Source organism: Aquarana catesbeiana, linkage group LG04 (genome assembly GCF_042186555.1).
Source record: "Aquarana catesbeiana isolate 2022-GZ linkage group LG04, ASM4218655v1, whole genome shotgun sequence".
Classification (NCBI taxonomy): Eukaryota; Metazoa; Chordata; class Amphibia; order Anura; family Ranidae; genus Aquarana; species Aquarana catesbeiana.
This window is the reverse complement of record NC_133327.1, coordinates 510,978,211-510,998,273: the sequence shown is the minus strand read 5'-3', so window position 1 is coordinate 510,998,273 and position 20,063 is coordinate 510,978,211. Positions and strand designations below refer to the sequence as shown.

The window sequence follows — 20,063 nt, the reverse complement described above, 5'->3', positions numbered from 1 at the left end:
ACCACACAGCCAGTACTTGCCAGATATTCCTGCAGCTCCTTTAATGTTGCTGTAGGCCTCTTGGCAGCCTCCCTGACCAGTTTTCTTCTCGCCTTTGCATCAATTTTAGAGGAACGTCCAGTTCTTGGTATTGTCACTGTTGTGCTATATTTTCTCCACTTAATGATGACTGTCTTCATTGTGTTTCATGTTATATCTAATGTCATGGAAGTTCTTTTTTAACCTTCTCCTTTCTGATACCGTTTAACAATGAGATCCCTCTGATGATTTGGAGGCTCTCTGCGGACCATGGCTTTTGCTGTAGGATGCGACTTTTCGCAAAACATTTTTTGCAAAAATGTCAGGAAAGACCTACTAGAACAGCTGAACTTTATTTGGGGGTTATCAGAGGCACTTTAAATGATGGCAGGTGTGTACTGACCCCTATTTAACATGAGTTTGAATGTGATTGCTTAATTCTTGTCAGGAAAGACCTACTAGAACAGCTGAACTTTATTTGGGGGTTATCAGAGGCACTTTAAATGATGACAGGTGTGTACTGACTCCTATTTAACATGAGTTTGAATGTGATTGCTTAATTTTGAACACAGCTACATCCCCAGTTTTAAGAGGGTGTGCACACTTATGCAACCACATTATTTGAGTTTTTTTATTCCCCCCCCCCCCCAAAAAAGATTTCAGTTTGTTGTTCAACTGAGTTGTACAGTTTTTAGGTCATATTAAAGGTGGAAAAAGTTCTGAGATGATTTATCTTTGTCATTTTTTTACATCACACCTGACATTAAAACCTGACATTTTAACAGGGGTGTGTAGACTTTTTATATCCACTGTAGGAGCTGTATCCTGTACAGTGTGAATCAGTGTGTTTTCCTTTTTTTTTTTTTATAATGTGTGCAGCCAGCCTATGGTGATGCAACAGCTGCACAAAGCTGCCTCAGGTCCTGATTTGACAGACATGTGGATGCAGAAGTGTGGCCTCCAAACACTAACAGTGTGTATTTGGGGTCACTCTCCCACACCTGCACACTTATCAAATTAGGACCTGTGGCCGTGTTCATACTGCCATTGCATCCTTATAGAACAGTGATGGTGCACAGGAACAGATTTGCTGGCCGCTGGTATGGTGGTGATCAGAAACACTGTTACTGGCCACACTGGCCTGGTGTGGCAGCGATCAGGAAAACTGTTAATGGCTTACACTAGTCTGGTGACACAGGTACTGGTGAGGTGGCATTCAGGAACACTGTTTCCAGTTATGTTGGCCTGGCGACACTGTGACTGGCTGCAATGGTGTGGTGACTGCTTTTCCTAGTGATCAGGGACATTGGCTGGCAGCACATATACAGTGTCCCTGGTCGCTAGCAAAAGCAATACAATGTCACCCTAGTGATACTGCACTGCTCTAGTGACTGTGATTTATTTATTTTTCATAGGAAACTCATGCAACATGCAGCCTTTGTTTACAAGTGTGATCACTGTGATTTGTCACAACAATCACATGGTACAGGGCCCTGTATCCTGATCTGTGATTCGGACACAGTGTTAACAGGGAGCACCGCTGTGTGATCTAGAGGGTGCACACGAGCAGTGATAGTGGGAGGATGTTTAAAATGCCTTCCTGCCCTCAGGACACAGCTGTCCAGCCGTTTTAATACTGTGGCTGGACGGCAAGTAGTTAAAAATGTTTGCGTTCTACCTCCAGTAGTATATTCTAGCAATAAGGTTTATCAAAATAGCGTACACAAGGGGTGGAACTTGTACATACTGACACCAATACCTTTAAAACATTTTTGATTTTGTTACTGATTCCCCATCTTGAATTGGACACTATATAACTGTTTTACACAAACATTATCATAGTCGTCTTCTTATAAAGCAACTGTGCCCTAGTCTTAAATTGTGTAGTCTACTTCTAGTGCAAATGCTTCAATTCAGTATCAGCCTCATTTGGATCATTTCAGTATGTAGCTGTTTTCTGAATGTTTAATCCACAATACCATCATGTTAGGGTACATTCTTTCACTCATAGTCGTTTCTTTTCTTATTATAACATACAGTGTATCAGCAGACCCTCTTCTTTTTATCATACGTTTGTGCCAATAGCAAATGTTGCATTCCAGTTGACATTTTCTACTGCTGGTTACACAATCAAAATAACATTGAATCAAATGGGTAATAACTTAATTCATACTTTTCCTTGGCTTTACAAGCTTTCTAAACTGAGATCAATTGGGATTTATCAAATGTTATAGTTGGTGTGTAAGTATAAGACCTTATGCACACTGGATGTTTTTGGACATTTTTGCAGCTGCTGTTTTTGGCTTCAGATGTTTTTTTCTACAGTCAATTATCTCTCCTGCATGTTATCCTATGTGTCCATGCACACATAGGCTATTATAAATTTTTTTTGGCTGGGGCGTTTTTTTGGCTGTAAAAAAAACCCCAGAACTAGTGGGTTCTGATTGGTGTTTTTCAGCTGTAAAAACGCTCTAACGTCCAAAACCTTCTATACATGCTTAAAAATGCTGCTCACCAGTGTTTTTTTAACGTTTTTGATCCAAAAAAATAACGTTAAACGCTATTGCAAAAACTTTGAAAAACTCACTGCAAAGCTGCTGGCGTTTTTATAACGTTAATATAAAGTCCAGTGTGCATGAAGGTTAACCGCTTGCAGACCGCCTCACGCAGATTTACTGCGGCAGAAGGGCTCGTACAGGTAGAATCACGTACCTGTACGTTCCCCTTTAAGAGGCGGCCAGCGTGTGCGTGTGCCTGCGGCAAGCTCCGTGAGTCGAGTCGCGGGTCCCGCGGACTTGATCGCCACTGGGGTTACCCGAGATCGCCTCACGGGGGTGAAGAATGGGGAGATGCTAATGTAAACAAGCATCTCCCCGTTCTGCCTAGTGACAGTGTCACTGATCTCTGCTCACTGTCATCGGAGCAGAGATCAGTGACGTGTCACACACAGCCATGCCCCCCACAGTTAGAAACACGCCTCTAGGACACACTTAACCCCTACACTGCCACCTAGTAGTTAACCCCTTCACTGCCAGTGTCATTGACACAGGAATCCGTGCATTTGTATAGCACTGATTGCTGTATAAATGACAATGGTCCCAAAAATGTGTCAAAAATGTCCGATAATGTCGCAGTCACAATAAAAATCGATATCGCCGCCATTAAAAAAAAAAAAATTCTTAATAAAAATGCCATAAAACTATCCCCTATTTTGTAAACGCTATAACTTTTGCGCAAACCGATCAATAATCGCTTATTGCGATTTTTTTTTTTTACCGAAAATATGTAGAAGAATACGTATTGGCCTAAACTGAGGAAAAAAATTGTGTTTTTATATATTTTTGGGGGATATTTATTATAGCAAAAAGTAAAAAATAATGTGTTTTTTTCAAAATTGTTGCTCTTTTTTTGTTTATAGCGCAAAAAATAAAAAGCGCAGGGGTGATCAAATACCACCAAAAGAAAGCTCAATTTGTGGGAAAAGAAGGACGTCAATTTTGTTTGGGAGCCACGTCGCACGGCCTCGCAATTGTCAGTTAAAGCAACGCAGTGCCGAATCGCAAAAAGTGCTCTGGTCAGGAAGGGGGTAAATTCTTCCGGGGCTGAAGTGGTTAAAGGACCATTATAGTCAGTCTATCCGCTCAATCTAGTCTAACTATAGTCAATGACCTTAAAGTGTTTGTTCCCCCAGCAGTTAATTTTCCTGATATGTGCCTGCTGTACCATGTGCATGTATTAGAAAGTATCCTGTTCTCTTTGTATTGCTTCCTTTGTGTAAAATCCCTGGTAATCCTACCAGTCACTCTGCTTTCGTATTTTTTTTTATACCTATACAAAAATGTTTTGCCTTTCATTTCTATTTCAAACTGAATGGGTTGTTTTACAAGGTGATAGTTTACAATCGCTTTAAGCTTATACCTAATTTTTCTGATTTACATCACACTATTGCTGCTTAACTGCTAATCATCATTTCTTTCACAGACAGCGCTTGGTGTTCATCTTGGGTGTTGGCTGCCTTCATTTGTTTGTCCAGAGTAATTGGACAGGACCCCCAGTTCATTCAGAGCCCCAGGACTTTTTACCATCTTCTCTCCTTGAACATTTTTCAGAGGTATGTCTAAATTTATTTTACTTAACTTTTCACTTAATATTCCTACACTTTAACCACTTGCTGACAGTTGCACACCGATATACGTCGGCACAATGGCAGCAGTGGGCAAATGGGCATACCTGTACGTCCCCTTTAAGAGCCAGGGATAGAGCGTGACCGTGCTCACGGTCTACTCGCGATTGTGTCACGGACCCTCAGAACTGGGAAGTGGAAATGTAAACAAGGCATTTTCCCGTTCTGGCCTGTGTCATGACAGAGATCACCGCTCCCTGTCATCAGGAGCGGTTATCGCTGTCATGTGACTTGAAGCCCATCCCCCCCACATCACCCCCTAGTGGTTAACCCCTTCACTGTCAGTATCATTTACACAGTAATCAGTGCATTTTTGTAGCACGGATCGCTGTATAAATGACAATGGTCCCAAAATGGTGTCAAAAGGGTCCGATGTGTCTGCCATAATGTCGCAGTCCCGATAAAAATCGCATATCGCCGCCATTACTAATTAAAAAAAAAAAAGAAAAATAAACTTTTGCGCAAACCAATCAATATACGCTTATTGCAATTTTTTTTTTTTTTTTACCAAAAATATGTATATTTTTGGGGGATATTATAGCAAAAAGTAAATAATAATGTGTTTTTTTTTTCTTCAAAATTGTCGCTTTTTTTGTTTATAGCGCAAAAAATAGAAACCACAGATGTGAGCAAATACCACCAAAAGAAAGCTCTATTTGTGGGAAAAAAGGACGTTGATTTTGTTTGGGTGCAACGTTGCACGACCGCGCAATTGTCAGTTAAAACGACGCAATGCCGAATCGCAAAAAGTGCTCTGGTCAGGAAGGGGGTAAAATCTTTCGAGGCTGAAGTGGTTAAAATATTATTTATTTTAAAGTAATTTTTATTTTAACCACTTAAGCCCCGGACCATTTGGCTGGCCAAAGACCAGAGCACTTTTTGCGATTCGGCACTGCGTCACTTTAACTGACAAATACCGCGGTCGTGCGACATGGCTCCCAAACAAAATTGACCTCCTATTATTTCCCACAAATAGAGCTTTCTTTTGGTGGTATTTGATCACCTCTGCAGTTTTTATTTTTTGCGCTATAAACAAAAAGAGCGACAATTTTGAAAAAAAAAGCAATATTTTTTACTTTTTGCTATAATAAATATCCCCAAAAAATATATAAAAAAACTATTTTTTTCCTCAGTTTAGGCTGATACGTATTCTTCTACATATTTTTGGTAAAAAAAATTGCAATAAGCGTTTATTGATTGGTTTGCGCAAAGTTATAGCGTCTACAAAATAGGGGATAGTTTTATGGCATTTTTAAGAATTTTTTTTTTTTTTTACTAGTAATGGTGGCGATTAGCGATTTTTGTCGTGACTGCGACATTATGGCTTACAGATCGGACACTTTTGGCGCTATTTTGGGACCATTCATATTTATACAGCGATCAGTGCGATTAAAAGTGCATTGATTACTGTGTAAATGTGAATAGCAGTAAAGGGGTTAACCACTAGGTGGCGCTGTAGGGGTTAAGTGCGTCCTAGGGAATGATTCTACCTGTGGGGGGGCTGGGCTATGTGTGACACGACACTGGTCACTGCTCCCGATTTACAGGGAGCGATGATCAGTGTCATTAGGCAGAACGGGGAAATGCTTGTTTCCATTAGCATTTTCCCGTTCTTCCTCTCCGTGAGATGATCGCGGGTATCCCCGCGGACATTGAGTCCGCGGGACCCGCAATCACACTCACTGGGCTCCCGGCAGGCGCGCGCGCCCACAAGCCACCTCTTAAAGGGCAACGTACAGGTACGTTAATCTGCCTGTACGTGCCCTTATGCCGCAGTATATCTGTGTGAGGCGGTCGGGAAGCAGTTAAGAGAAACATGTATACCGTACCTCATATTTTACACATGGTTTCTCTCTGTTTAAAGAGAAGAAACCATTACCCCATGTAGGTAAAGAGCTGAACTGGAACCTTAGACGTGGTTGTGTGGGATTTTGAGTGAATGCCCTGTTGTATTTGGATGTGTCTCTGGTGGGTATGGGGTGTTAGGCTCGGCTTGAAGAACTTGTTGAAATAAAGTATATTAAGTAAGTTTTCTCACAAGATTTGCACAACTTGCACCCAAGATTCACAGGTTTTTTTCAATATATTTTAGTGGAAAATGTATGAAACCTAAGTAAAAATTTTGTGAATTTTGTTTGAAAACATTCATGTGAATGTACAATATTATATGTAAAGTGCTGAGTAAATAAGCACCTGTAGTAATTAAATAATTTATAAATAGATCTTTGTTTCCTTATCCTGGAGTTTTCGTTTTGTGAATTTAGCATGTTGAAATAAAGATTGATGCAACTCCAACTCAGAATCGAAAAGTTATGTGATTTTAAGTTAAAATTCATGTGAAATACTTCTGGATCTACAGGAATAGGCAACTCTCTCTCTTTCCTCCCACAATGCATTGCTTGGTAACTGAGAGCCCAGTTGCTGTGTAAATTGAGGGGATGGGAATGGAAGGTGAATCACCGGTTAAGGCCAGGTTTACACTGGTACGACATACGCTCCGTCTTAACTGGTCCAACACAAGTCGGTCCGACTTTTAAGGGCCGGGTTCACACTGGTACGACACAACAGTCGAACGACTGTGGATCTGACTTTGCCCTGCGACTTGAAGTTCGACATCCGTCCGACTTCAATGAATGGGGATCTGACTTTGATCCGACAATGCCGGGCACTTTGTGTCTGATATGAATCTTTAGGGGAAACTCCACGCCAAAAAAAAAAAAAAAAAAAAAAAAAACGGCATGGGTTCCCCCTCCAAGACCATACCAAACCCTTCGGTCTGGCATGGATTTTAAGGGTAACCCCCAATGCCAAAAAAAACGACATGGGGTCCCCTCCACAATCCATACCAGACCCTTATCCGAGCACACAGCCCGACAGGTCAGGAAAAGGCAGGGGATGAGCGAGCACCCCCCCTTCCTGGACCATACCAGGCCACATGCCCTCAACATGCCCTGGGCGGTGACGTCACAAGGTTTGGGGCCTCCGAGTGATGTCACCCGGCCCCATGCTGATATAAGTAGTGGCACACTGTACACCTAGCATTAGAGCGGGAGAGAGCGTTGAGTCAACATCGGAGGAAGAACAGAGGGAGAAGACAGCACAGAGAGGAGACCCGGCAGAGGCAGAAGACAGTGGACAGAGGGAGAAGAACCGGAGAGGGCTAGAAGACAGCGGAGAACTGAGACGAACCGGAGAGGGGAGAAGAACCAGCAGAGGCAGAAGAGATCAGCGGAAGAGGGAGAAGAGCCAGAGAGTGGAGAAGAAATCGGAAGAGACGCCAGAGCTGCATTAATAAATTACTTTAAAAACCTGTGTACTGCGTTTTATTTTTGACACTTTTTTTAGGTGAATGGGTAGGGGTACAATAATACCCCATACCTATTCACATAGGGTGGGGGGATGGCATCTGGGGGCCCCCTTGTTAAAGAGGGCTTCCAGATTCCGATAAGCCCCCCGCCTGCAGACCCCGACAACCAACGGCCAGGGTTGTCAGGAAGAGGCCCTTGTCTCCATCAACATGGGGACAAGCTGCTTTGGTTGCCCCCCCGCCCCAAAGCACCAACCCCCCCACGTTGAGGGCAGGTGACTTGGTATGGTTCAGGAGAAAGGGGGGGGCTCGCTCGTCCCCTTTCCTGCCCCGCCGGGCTTCGTTCTCGGATAAAGGTCTGGCATGGATTTTGGGGGGACCCCACACCGTTTTTTCAGCGTGGGGGTTCCCCTTAAAACCATACCAGACTGAAGGGCCTGGTATGGTCTTGGAGGGGGAAACCATGCCATTTTTTTTTTAATGGAGTGGGGTTCCCCTTCAAGATCTTCAGAGCATGCCAAAGTCGGATCAGTTAAGATGGTGATCCAACTTTGATCCGACTTCAGTGATATTCAATGGGCTGAAGTAGGATCAAAGTTGGACCAAAGTAGTGCAGGGAGCATTTTCTTGCTTGTGTTGGACCAGTTAAGGCAGCTCTCATAGGGAAACATTGATCTGCACACGTCATGCGACATTAGCTCCCAAAGTCGGAGCGTTTGTCGCACCAGTGTGAACGAAGCCTCAAAAAGGTTCCTGTACGACTTTGGTCCGACTTTGGTCCTACTTCAGCCCATTCAATATCATTGAAGTCGGATCAAAGTGCTCTTGGAGGGGGAACCAATGCCGTTTTTAATTTAAAATTTGGCGTGGAGTTCCCCCCCTCAAGATCATCATAGCACAAGTCGCATGCCAAAGTCGGATCAGGCAAGACGACGATCCGACTTCAGTCCGACTTCAATGATATTCAATGGGCTGAAGTAGGATCAAAGTCTGACCAAAGTAGTGAAGGGAGCATTTTCAAAGTCGGACCAGTTAAGATATATATATAAAAAAGTGCAGCGCTGGATGACTACTGTACAGTAGACAATAAACTGTAATAAAAAGCAAATGAGACCATAAAAAATTAACAAATAGTGCACATGATTATACTACTAAGGATTAGTGAATATTATCCATAGGTGAAAAACAACAAACACCAATTCAAATTTTCATAAATGACGTGCTTAATTATATTATAGTGTCCACATATGTATAAGTGAGGATTCTGCTGAGTAAATCCGTGACTTCCACCGCCACCACAGAAAGATTAAAGGCTTACCAGACAGCCATTGAAAAACAGCATGAAATATCCTCCACTTTGGATGTTATCCTCTTTGTGGATGGCTCCTAATTGAGAGCGCTGGAAAGGTGGTTTGCAGACTGGTTCTCAATGGTAGAAGGAGGGGGGAGGGGAAATCCCCTCTTGACGATGATAAATATCCAAAAAGAAGGAAGAGAAAACACTCCAATAGTGTGAAAAAGTTTCAGCTTCTTTTTATTTAAATTGCCATATAGGCATCCATAAAAGTTCCTTGCAAGGAGTTTAAAAACCGGCTCTGATACAAACAGAAAGTCCGCGCATGCGCAGTCCGTGCGTGCGTGTCTACCCTACGGCCGTTTCGTCAGAAATGACATCATCAGGGGCACCTGACCAGTTAAGATGGCTCCCATAGGCAAACATTGATTTTCACACGTCATGCGACATGAGCTCCCAATGTCGGAGCGTTTGTCGTACAGTGTGAACCCGGCCTGAAAAAAGACACTACTGAACTGGCCAGAACCACCTCTGGAGGGAGTCTATTCCATGTTTTCACAGCTCTTACTGTGAAGAAACCTTTCTGTATTTTCCTCTAGGCGTAAAGAGTGCCCCCTTGTCCTCTGTGTTGACCGTAAAGTGAATAACAACACCAAGTTCACTATAGGGACCCCTTGTGTGTGTGTGTGTGTGTGTGTGTGTGTGTGTGTGTATATATGTGTGTATATATATATATATATATATATATATATATATATATATATAATTACGTGTTGATCATATCCCCCTTAATCTCCTCTTCTCAAGAGAGAATACATTCAGTTCCTCTAATCTTTCCTCATAGCTGAGTTCCTCCATACCTCTTATCAGTTTGGTTGCCCTTCTCAGCACTTTCTCCAGTTACCCGATATCCTTTTTGAGAACTGGTGCCCAAAACCGAGCTGCATATTCCAGATGAGGTCTTACTAATGATTTGTACAGGGGCAAAATGATATCTCTTTCTCCGGAGTCCATACCTCTCGTAATACAAGAAAGGACTTTGGAAACCGCAACTTGTCATTGCATGTTGTTATTGAGCTTATGATCTACCAAAACCCCCAGATACTTCTCCACTATAGATCCCCCCAGTTGTTCTCCCCCTAGTATGTATGATGCATACATATTCTTAGCCCCCAAGTGCATAACGTTACATTTATCAACATTAAAACTCATCTGCCACACAGTCGCCCAATTAGTGCATTGAGGTGGGCTTGTAAATTAGAGACATCCTGTAAGGACGTTATTCCACTGCATAGTTCGGTGTCATCTGCAAAGACTGAAATGGTACTTTTAATCCCAGATCCTATATCATTTATAAAGATATTAAAAAGTAAGGGTCCTAACACTGAACCTTGGGGTACACCACTGATAACCTTAGACCGTTCAGAATAAGAATCATTAATCATTGCTCTCTGAATTCGGTCTTTTATCCAGTTTTCTATCCATTTACAAACTGATATTTTCAAGCCTGTAGACTTTACCTTACACATTAGCTGTGTGTGGGGAACTGTATTGAACGATTTTGCAAAATCCAAGTATACCACGTCCACAGCCACCCCTCTGTCCAAGGTTTTACTTACCACCTCATAACAATAAATCTGCTTTGTTTGACAACTTCTGTCTTTCGTGAATCCATGCTGTCTGTTGCTTAAAATATTTTTTTCCAGCAAGAACTCATCTATGTGGTCTTTTATTAAACTCTCCAGTATCTTCCCAACTATAGAAGTTAAACTAACAGGTCTATAGTTATCTGGTAAAAACTTTGTTCCCTTTTTAAATATAGGCACCACATTGGCCCTACTCTAATCCAGTGGTACTATTCCTATCATTCATGAGTCCCTAAAAATTAGATAAAATGGCTTTGGAATGACAGTGCTCAATTCTTTTATGATCCGTGGGTGTATGCCATCTGATCCAGGTGCTTTATACACCTTTATTCTGTCTAACTACTTTTGGACCATATCACTTTTGAGCCATTGTGGATCATTTGGGGCTGTGTCAGTACTATCCCCATTATGGATTTGTGCTCCCCCATGCTCCTTTGTATACACAGAACTGAAGAAAGTATGTAATAAATTTGCCTTCTCTTTGTCCCTAGTCACCCACTCTAGATTATTTTGTAAAGGGCCGACATGCTAAGACCTGACCTTTTCACTATTAATATATTTGAAGAATTTTTTGGGGTTGTCCTACTATCTTTTGCAATCTGTCGTTTGTTTTGATTTTTTGCGTCCTTGATTTCCTTTTTACATATTCTGTTATATTCTTTGTAACATTTAAACAACAATAGTGTTCCTTAATTTTTATATTTTTTAAAAAGCTCTTTTCATATTGTTTATAGCTTTTTTAACTTTGGCCGTGAGCCACATAGGTTTTATTTTTAGCCTTTTAAACTTATTGCCAATGGGAATATACTTTGCAGTGAGTTCACAGTCTTTTTAAAGAATTCCTATTTCTGTTCTGTGTTCATCGATGCCAATATTCCCTCCCAGTCTAAGTCTTGGAGAGCAGCCCTCGTCCTTGGAAAATTTGCTCTCCTAGAGTTAAGTGTTTTTATCTTTCCCGAGGGTGTTTTTTGCTTACAGCCAGGGTGGATTTGATTGGTCTTTAAATGTAAGGACTTATACTTGCTGGTAGTTAGAATCTTTAATATTCGCAAACAAAATGAAGGTTTCCTATTTAGAATAATAAGCCAGGTTAGTAAAACAGCGATATCTGAACCGATTCAATCATAAAGTTTGTAGTGTACATAGATTTACAAAACAATGGGATAAAGGAATATTCCTTGACCGTCGGCCAAGAGCAGCGCGCGCGCTATCCGGACCCTGCGAGCCCACATACAGTTATGTGGTTTCGCGCAGGGGAGCCAACCTGCCGCAGTAAAACTGCGGCGGCTGGTCTGGAAGCAGTTAAACATAATTGTAGGACAAAATATACATTGTCTTTTTTGTTGCAATTGATCTAATCCTAAAGTATAATGTGTGTTCTCTTTTCAGTTAGAATAATGTTTTAATCTGTGCTTTGAGTTGTACAAGCTGTCTTTTGAAAAGCTTCAATCTAGCCTTATGACAGAGCATGCGAGCATACACAAATCTTCATATCATGCATTACAGTTTTTAAATGATGCATAGTTTATTCCATTCCTAAAAGCTCTAGATGTCAGAGAGCCTGATTTATAGGATATATTTATTTTCTCCTCTGCTGGTTTGGACAGGAACAGCCGCTGGTCATTAACAGTCTAAACACAGAGTGGGCTGCTAAACACGTAGCAGAGTGGTAGTCGGAGAATGATATAGAGCCAAAAGGCAGCGATAAGTATATTTGATGACTTGTTTGTTCAGTGAGATAGGACATCCCAGCACACAAACAAGGCTTAGCGGGTCTTGAACCGTGACGTTTGATTTCCATATGAGCCCAGCTGGAATAAGACTGAATTAACCTTATCTGGAAAGTGAATGATCTCCTTTTTTGATGAACGTTCAGTGCTTTTGATTACACTTAATTGAAACTTTGTATTAGTGAAATGAAAATGATTTATCACTTTGCTCTTGTGCATATCCACAAGGTCTCTCCTATCTAATTTATTCTGAGCAAGCTCTATCTCCATACTTGTTTGCCAAGAGTGGCGAGTCCCCCCCATGAATAAAGTATAGATAATAAGCTGTAAAAATGTCTGCTGATTATAAAATAGGCTTTTGGATTGGAGACAAGGTGAATGAAGTCAGCTGCACTAAAGATTGGACATTTAAGTACACTTTTTTGTACAATACGCTGCATGTTAAACAATTATGGTTTCCTTTCCTAACAGTTAAATAATTGTTCTCTGTCTTAAGGGTCTAATATGTATAAACCAACCTTATGCTGTGACAATTTAAAAAAAAAACGCAGCAGCATCATATGCTTACAGCTCTCTTCTAAAATGAAAGATTTACATATTCCCCAACTACATTTCTTTATTGTACATCACGGGACACAGAGCAGTCATAAAAACTAACTGGATTATACGCCACCTATAGGTGAATGGACACTGGACACAAAGACAGGAAGTCCTCCCCTATAATAACCCCTCCTACACAGGAAGTACCTCAGTTTTTTCACCAGTGTCTTGTAAGGTGATGGTCATGGTTGGAGAAGCTCTCCATGATCTAGCTAAAAGAATGGTCCTGGAACAAATCTTGAAGGATTTAAAGGACTATATAATCGGATCCATCCGGACGGTGATACACTAAAATGGATGGTACCTGAACCTCGTTTACACAAGAAGATTATGAGGTATTGCCTGTAATGTGACCCTTAGAGTGCTAGACCCTGGGATCCGGACCCTTGGTAAGAAAAAAGATCCCAAAGGAGTTCCTGCAGGGTGCTTTACAGGTCCAAGGGAGTGGCCCCATATTCAGGGGGACCCGGTCCCTGAAGTTCCAAGAGACAGAGACCCGCCGTGATGGGGGAAGATTGGAATCTAGCTTTTTAGCAAAATCCTGTGGCGGGACTGGTAAGTGTTTGTTTTTTTGTTTTTTAAACTCTTTTTGCACCACCATGAGTATTGGAGGAGGCTAGCCTTACATCTGCTGTGTTTAACTCTCCTGAAAGACCTGAGGCAACTGGTCAATCTGAGCCATTACGGTTGTCAGGCATTGTAGCAACAGCTAATGCTTCTGCCTCAGCCTACGTCACAAAGAACAACTTAGCATCAGCTTTAGCTGGGCTAGAGGGAAAAATAGCAGGTATGATTGCTTCAATTTCCCAAGGTGGAAAGAAATGGGATAGATCCCCTTCACCTGAGCCCCCACCTGCATTGGAACAGGATTGGGCAGAAGAGGTGGAAGAAGTGGCAGTAAATGACCGGGAAGGAGGTCAGGCCACAGACTCCACTTCTGAGGAGTCAGGTTCTGAAGAACCGTCAGAGACTACTAATCAAGCCCCTCACGGAGGTTTGCACTTTTGTACCCTATGGAGGAAAAGTTTATAAGAAAATGGAGTATGCCATCTGTAGACGCTGCCATTTCCTTTGTTAATAAAAATCTTACCTGTCCTGTAGATAATGCCCAGGTGTTTAAAGATTCAGCAGATAAGAAAATGGAGTCTTTATTAAAGACTTCATTTGCTATTGCCGGGTCTGCTACACATTCGGCAGTGGCAGCTATTGCTTTCTGTCAGTCTTTAAGGACCAGGTGAAGCGGGTAACTAAGACTGTTCCCGATCAAGGGGTATCTGTGGAGGATTTGGCAGAATTACCTTGGCCTTATGTTTCGCAGTAGATGCCCTTAAGGATTCCATACAACAGGTGTCCTGGTTGGCCCTGCTGTCAGTACATATCCTCAGGATTCTTTGGTTAAAAAACTGGTCTGCGGAATTACCCTGCAAAGACTTTTAGCTGGTTTCCCCTTTTCATGGGGGGTGGCTATTTGGAGAGGACCTGTATATCCAGAAGATTTCAGGAGGTAAGAGTGTGCTTCTACCAGTTAAGAAGACTAGCAGACAACCTTCCTTTAACCACTTCAATACCAGGCACTTAGACACCTTCCCGCCCAGGCCAATTTTCAGCTTTCAGCGCTGTCGCAATTTGAATGACAATTGCGCGGTCATGCTACACTGTACCCAAACAAATTTTTTATCATTTTGTTCCCACAAATAGAGCTTTATTTTGGCGGTATTTGATCACCTCTGCAGTTTTTATTTTTTGCGCAACAAATAAAAAAGACCGAACATTTTAGAAGAAAAATGTTTTTCTTTGTTTCTGTTAAAATTTTTTGTAAATAAGTACGTTTTCTCCTTCAATGACGGGCACTGATATGGCTGCACTGATGGGCACCGATGAGGTGGCACCAATGAGGTGGCACTGACGGGCACTGATGATGGGCACTGATAGGCGGCACTGATGGGCACTGATAGGTGGCACTGATGGGCACTGATACGTGGCACTGGTATGCGGCACTGATGGGCACTCATAGGTGGCACCAATGGGCACTCATAGGCGGCACTGATGGGCACTTGTAGGTGGCATTGATTGGTACTTATGGGTGGCACTGATGGGCACTGATAGGTGGGCACTGATGGGCACAGATGGGCACTGACAGGTGGCACCGATGGACAATGACAGGTGGCACTGATGAAACATATTGGGGGCATTGCTGGGCAGATCTGGAACATAATGGTGCCAATCAGTGCCCATTTGTGGGCACTGATTGGCACAGATTGGGCACATGTGGATGGCCATGGGGTACATACCTGGCCATCCACATGTTGCCCCTTCCCTGGTGGTCCTAATGGCGATCCCTGGTGGTCCAGTGTGGTGATCTGAGGGGGGGCTGCGCTGATAAACAGCGCAGACCCCCCCTGTCAGGAGAACTGCCGATCGGCTCTCCTCTACTCACGTCTGTCAGACGCGAGTGAGGAAAGGCCGATCAACGGCTCTTCCCATTGATAGCATGATCAGCCGTGATTGGACACGGCTGATCACGTGGTAAAGAGCCTCCGCCGGAGGCTCTTTACCAAGATCGGTGTAGCGGTGTGTCAGGCGATCCACCGATCGCCGTGATGCGCGCCCCTGGGGGCGCGTGGTGGCATGTTATCCTGCTGGACGTCATATGACACCCAGTCAGGGTAACGGAACCACTTCCCGGACGTCAATCCGCTATAGGGCGGGCGGGAAGTGGTTAAGGTGTCTGGTGCTTCAGTACCCAACACTTCCAATTTCAGGCAGTATCGACGGCCTCAGCCGTCCGGGTCTAAGGGAAAGCCTCATGGACAGGGGCAGAAAAAGCCCTGGGCCCAGAGACCCCATAAAGTCAGTCCTAAGCCCTCCTTATGAAGGGGCGCCCCCACTCACGTGGGTGGGGGGGAGGCTGTTAGAGTTCTCAGATGCCTGGGAAGAACTGATCCGAGACAGGTGGGTTGTTTCTACCATGTCTCAGGGGTACAAAATAGAATTCAGGGAGCTTCCCCCTCTCGGTTCTTAAAGTTCAATGTCCCTATAGACCCGGTAAAAAAGAAGTCTTTTCTTCAGGCAATGGATCAGCTAAGGTCACAAGGAGTCATTTCAGAGGTTCCACTCAACGAAAGATTCAAGGGTTTTTACTCAAATCTTTTCATAATCCCAAAGCCAAATAGAGATGTAAGGCCTATTCTGGACCGCGAGGCTCTGAATCAGTTTCTAGTCATTTGTTCTTTCCGGATGGAGTCAGTTCGTTCAGTCGTAGCCTCCTTGCACAGAGAAGAATTCTTGGCATCTATAGACATCAAGGATGCGTACCTACAGGTACCAATCTGCAAGTTTCATCAAAGGTTTCTGCGATTTGCAGTGGGCGACCAACATTTTCAGTTTGTGGCGCTGCACTTCGGGTTATCTACGGCACCTCGGGTATTCACGAAGGTATTGGCAGTTCTAAGTTCTCAGGGACTATCGGTTGCAGGATACCTGGACGATCTATTATTGAAAGATCAAACGGTTTCAGACCTGGGGCGGAATGTAGCCCGGGCAGTTCAATTCTTGGAGTGGCTGCTTTGGATTCTGAACTGGTCAAAATCGGCCCTGCAGCCAGTTCAGCGCCTAGAGTATCTGGGGCTAATACTAGACACGGTCAAGGCAAAGGTATTTTTGGCTCCAGAGAGGGTTAGAGTCATGAAAAACCTCATTCAGGTCATAAAAGGGAAAAGATATCCCTCCATACCCCTGCGTATGAGGCTAATGGTATCTTCATTCGAAGCAGTCCCTTATGCACAGTTCCACTCCAGACCACTTCAGAACAACATCCTGTCTGTCTGGAACAAGACTGTCCAGACTCTGGACTGACAAATGTCTTTTCGGCTGAAAGTGCGTCAGAGTCTCAGTTGGTGGATGTTAACCAAGAATCTGGTAAAAGGAAAGTCCTTTTTGCCTGTGGCCTGGAGGGTGGTGATGACAGACGCCAGTCTCTCTGGATGGGGGGCAGTCCTAGAGGAGGCCACCATCCAGGAAGGGTGGTCCTGGAGGGAGAGGAACTTTCCCATCAACATTTTGGAGATTTGGGCAGCTCGCTTGGCTCTAAGCTTCTGGACTTCCAGACTACAGGGATGTCCTGTCAGGGTCCAGTCCGACAATGCCACGGCTATGCCATACATACATCACCAGGGAGGCACCAGGAGTCAGACAGCTCAGAAGGAAGTGGATCGCATGCTGACCTGGGGAGAAAGATTTGTTCCATCCCTATCGGCGGTGTTTATTCCGGGAGTGGAGAATTGGCAGGCGGACTTTCTGAGTCGCCATGAAATGTTTCAAGGGTAGTAGTCCCTAAATCCCGAGATCTTTGCATCGATCTGCCGCCGATGGGGGTTCCAGGTGTAGACCTGTTGGAGTCCAGGTTCAACAGGAAACTAAACAGTTTTGTGTCCAGAACCAGGGACCTGCTTTCATTAGGGGCAGATACCCTTCGTGGAATCAGTCTTCCCTGATATATGCCTTCTTTCCAATCTGGCTGTTGCCAAGGCTACTACGCAGAATCCAGGAAGAGAAAGCCGGTGATCCTAGTAGCTCCAGCCTGTCCCAGAAGGACTTGGTATGCACAGATTGTAAGACTGGCGGTGGGAAACCCCTGGGTTCTTCCACTCCATCCAGATCTGCTCTCACAGGGTCCAATATTCCACCCTGCTTTACAATCTCTAAATGTAATAGTTTGGCTGTTGAAACCAGGATCTTAAAGGACTGAGGCATTTCTGGGTCAATACCACGTTAAATGCTAGAAAGCCAGTCTCTAGAAGTATCTACTATAGAGTCTGGAGATCCTATATTGCCTATTCTGAGGCCAGGAGGTTGCACCCCTGCAGATATGTCATCGGGAGAATTTTGGCTTTTCTGCAAAAAGGGGTGGATATGAATCTGGCCTTAAGTACAAAAAGGGTAAAATTTCGGCCTTAGCAATCTTTTTTCAGAGGCCTATTGCTTCTCACTCCTTAGTACAAATGTTTGTACAGGGGATGATTCGTGCGCTTCCACCAGTCAGGCCGCCTCTGTACCCTTGGGATCTAAATTTAGTCCTGGGGGTTTTACAGAGGCAGCCTTTTGAGCCTATCCGGTAGATTCCTCTGGTCCTCCTGACAAGAACATTTTTTTTTTGGAGGCAGCGACGTCAGCCAGGAGGGTGTCGGAGTTGGCGGGTCTGTCCTGTAAAGAACCTTATTTGATCTTGCACCAGGATAGGGCGGTTTTGCGGCCACAACCAGAATTTTTGCCCAAGGTAGTGTCCAGTTTTCATCTAAATCAGGATATCATTCTACCTTCCTTTTTTCTGAATCCACAGTCTGCAGAGGAGAAATTATTTCACTCTCTTGATTTAGTACGGGCTATCAGGATCTATCTGAGAATGTTGGCTCAGAATCGGAAGCCTGATGTTCTGTTTGTATTGCCAGAAGGTCCCAAGATGGGGCAGGCAGCATCTAAGTCAACTATTTCTCAATGGATCCGCAAAGTGATTGTTCAGGCATATGGATTAAGGGGTTAGGCCCTGCCTTTTCCAGTAAGGGCACACTCTACCAGAAGAGTGAGTGCTTCATGGGCAGTTCGTCATCAAGCATCGATTGCTCAGATTTGCAAGGCTTCTACTTGGTCTTCGGTGCATACATTCACTAGGTTTTATCAAGTGAATGTTAGGACTCAGGAGGGTGATGCATTTGGACGCAGTGTACTGCAGGCAGCAATATAGATCCTGTTGTTCTGATGGCGTTTCCTTGGTCATAATGGGTTCCCTCCCCTCAAAAAGCATTGCTTGGGGACATCCCAGTTAGTTATTATGGCTGCTCTGTGTCCCGTGATGTACGATAAAGAAATTAGGATTTTTTCTACAGCTTACCTGTAAAATCCTTTTCTTGGAGTACATCACGGGACACAGAGATCCCTCCCCTCTTGTCTGGGAAGTTTATTGCTTGCTACAAGACTGAGGTACTTCCTGTGTAGGAGGGGTTATATAGGGGAGGACTTCCTGTCTTTTTGGTTTGCCAGTGTCCATTCACCTATAGGTGGCGTATAACCCAGTTAGTTATTATGGCTGCTCTGTGTCCTGTGATGTACTCCAAGAAAAGGATTTTACAGGTAAGCTGTAGAAAAAATCCTAACTTTTAAGGCAAGATTGTGCGAAGTACATTTTGAGAGATTGTCTTTAGGCATGTTTCTCTAATTTGTCCAGCTTTCTCTTTGCCTTTACTAGAAACTGTCTATTATAAAACACTGCAACCCACTGGTCAAGTATTTTCCAGGCATTTGCAATACTTTACCAGAAATTACTTTCAAGTTTCTTCCGCTTTGACAATATGTGAGGTTTATAATATATTGTGAAATGTGTTATAATTAGCAAGGCAACACAACCTAAAAACTGTCAAGCTCACATTGATCTTTACCCTGTGAGATACAGTAGCACAGTTGGAAAATTAGGCAAACTTTATGAACAAGTAAATGTTATAGGAAACCTTTAGAAATGTTATTTGTGCTTTAGTATCCTGAAAATTTCTAACTTTATAGTTTTGAATTCCTCCTGAAAATAGTAATGTACTTACAGGTATGTGACACCTGTGCTTACAACCTCATAGCCGTATATCTCTGCAGTGTGAGATCTGTGGAACTGCTGCCTCTGACTGCTAGTCTTGTGAGATTTGCAGATGTCACTACTGTACTGCTCACTGTTCTACTTGCTAGAGGCTCTTATATGAGGAAGGAAGCCCCACCTCTACCAAGATGACTGCCTCCATACAGAGAGACTGAGAAAAATGAGACCTAGTAAGTCAGTAATGTAATTGCACAGAGCAGTCCCAATCCTCCTCTTCTTTGGTGCCCTGCCAGCACTCCTGATTCCTCCTGCCTTTGAGTACCCTTCAGCAAGGCACTTGCTGGGGCTACTTGTGTGGTCTCGTTCCCCCGTCACTGGATTTGATTGACAGCAGCAGGAGCCAATGGCTCCCACTGCGTCCAGAGAGGAGGGGGAGAGAGAGCAGTGCCGCTGCTCTCAGGCACAGCACTGGACCAAAATCTGGCTCAGGTAAATAATTGGGGCAGGGGGGAGCTGCACCTTTTTTAAAGGTTTTTTACCTTGAGAATGCCTTAAGATAAAAAAAAAAAACCTTTAGACTTTACAACCACTTTAAAGGCTCTCTCTCCTCAAGGCCCATCTCGGCAACCAGCTCTTGCTTAGTTTGTCAAACTGCATTTACAGCAATTGCCTTCTGCACTGTATTTGTGTGGATGTCCTTGAACATGT

At 43.6% G+C, this 20,063-nt stretch overlaps 1 protein-coding gene across 1 annotated transcript in view; it reads left to right on the top strand.

The window, feature by feature from the left end:
* The window catches only part of TTC27 (tetratricopeptide repeat domain 27), a 795,933-nt gene that overhangs the window by 95,757 nt on the left and 680,113 nt on the right, over window positions 1-20,063 (top strand). The window contains exon 4 of the mRNA XM_073627729.1: window positions 4,000-4,129. Within this exon, the coding sequence (XP_073483830.1) occupies window positions 4,000-4,129 (130 nt within the window). The remainder of the gene's footprint in view (window positions 1-3,999; window positions 4,130-20,063) is intronic.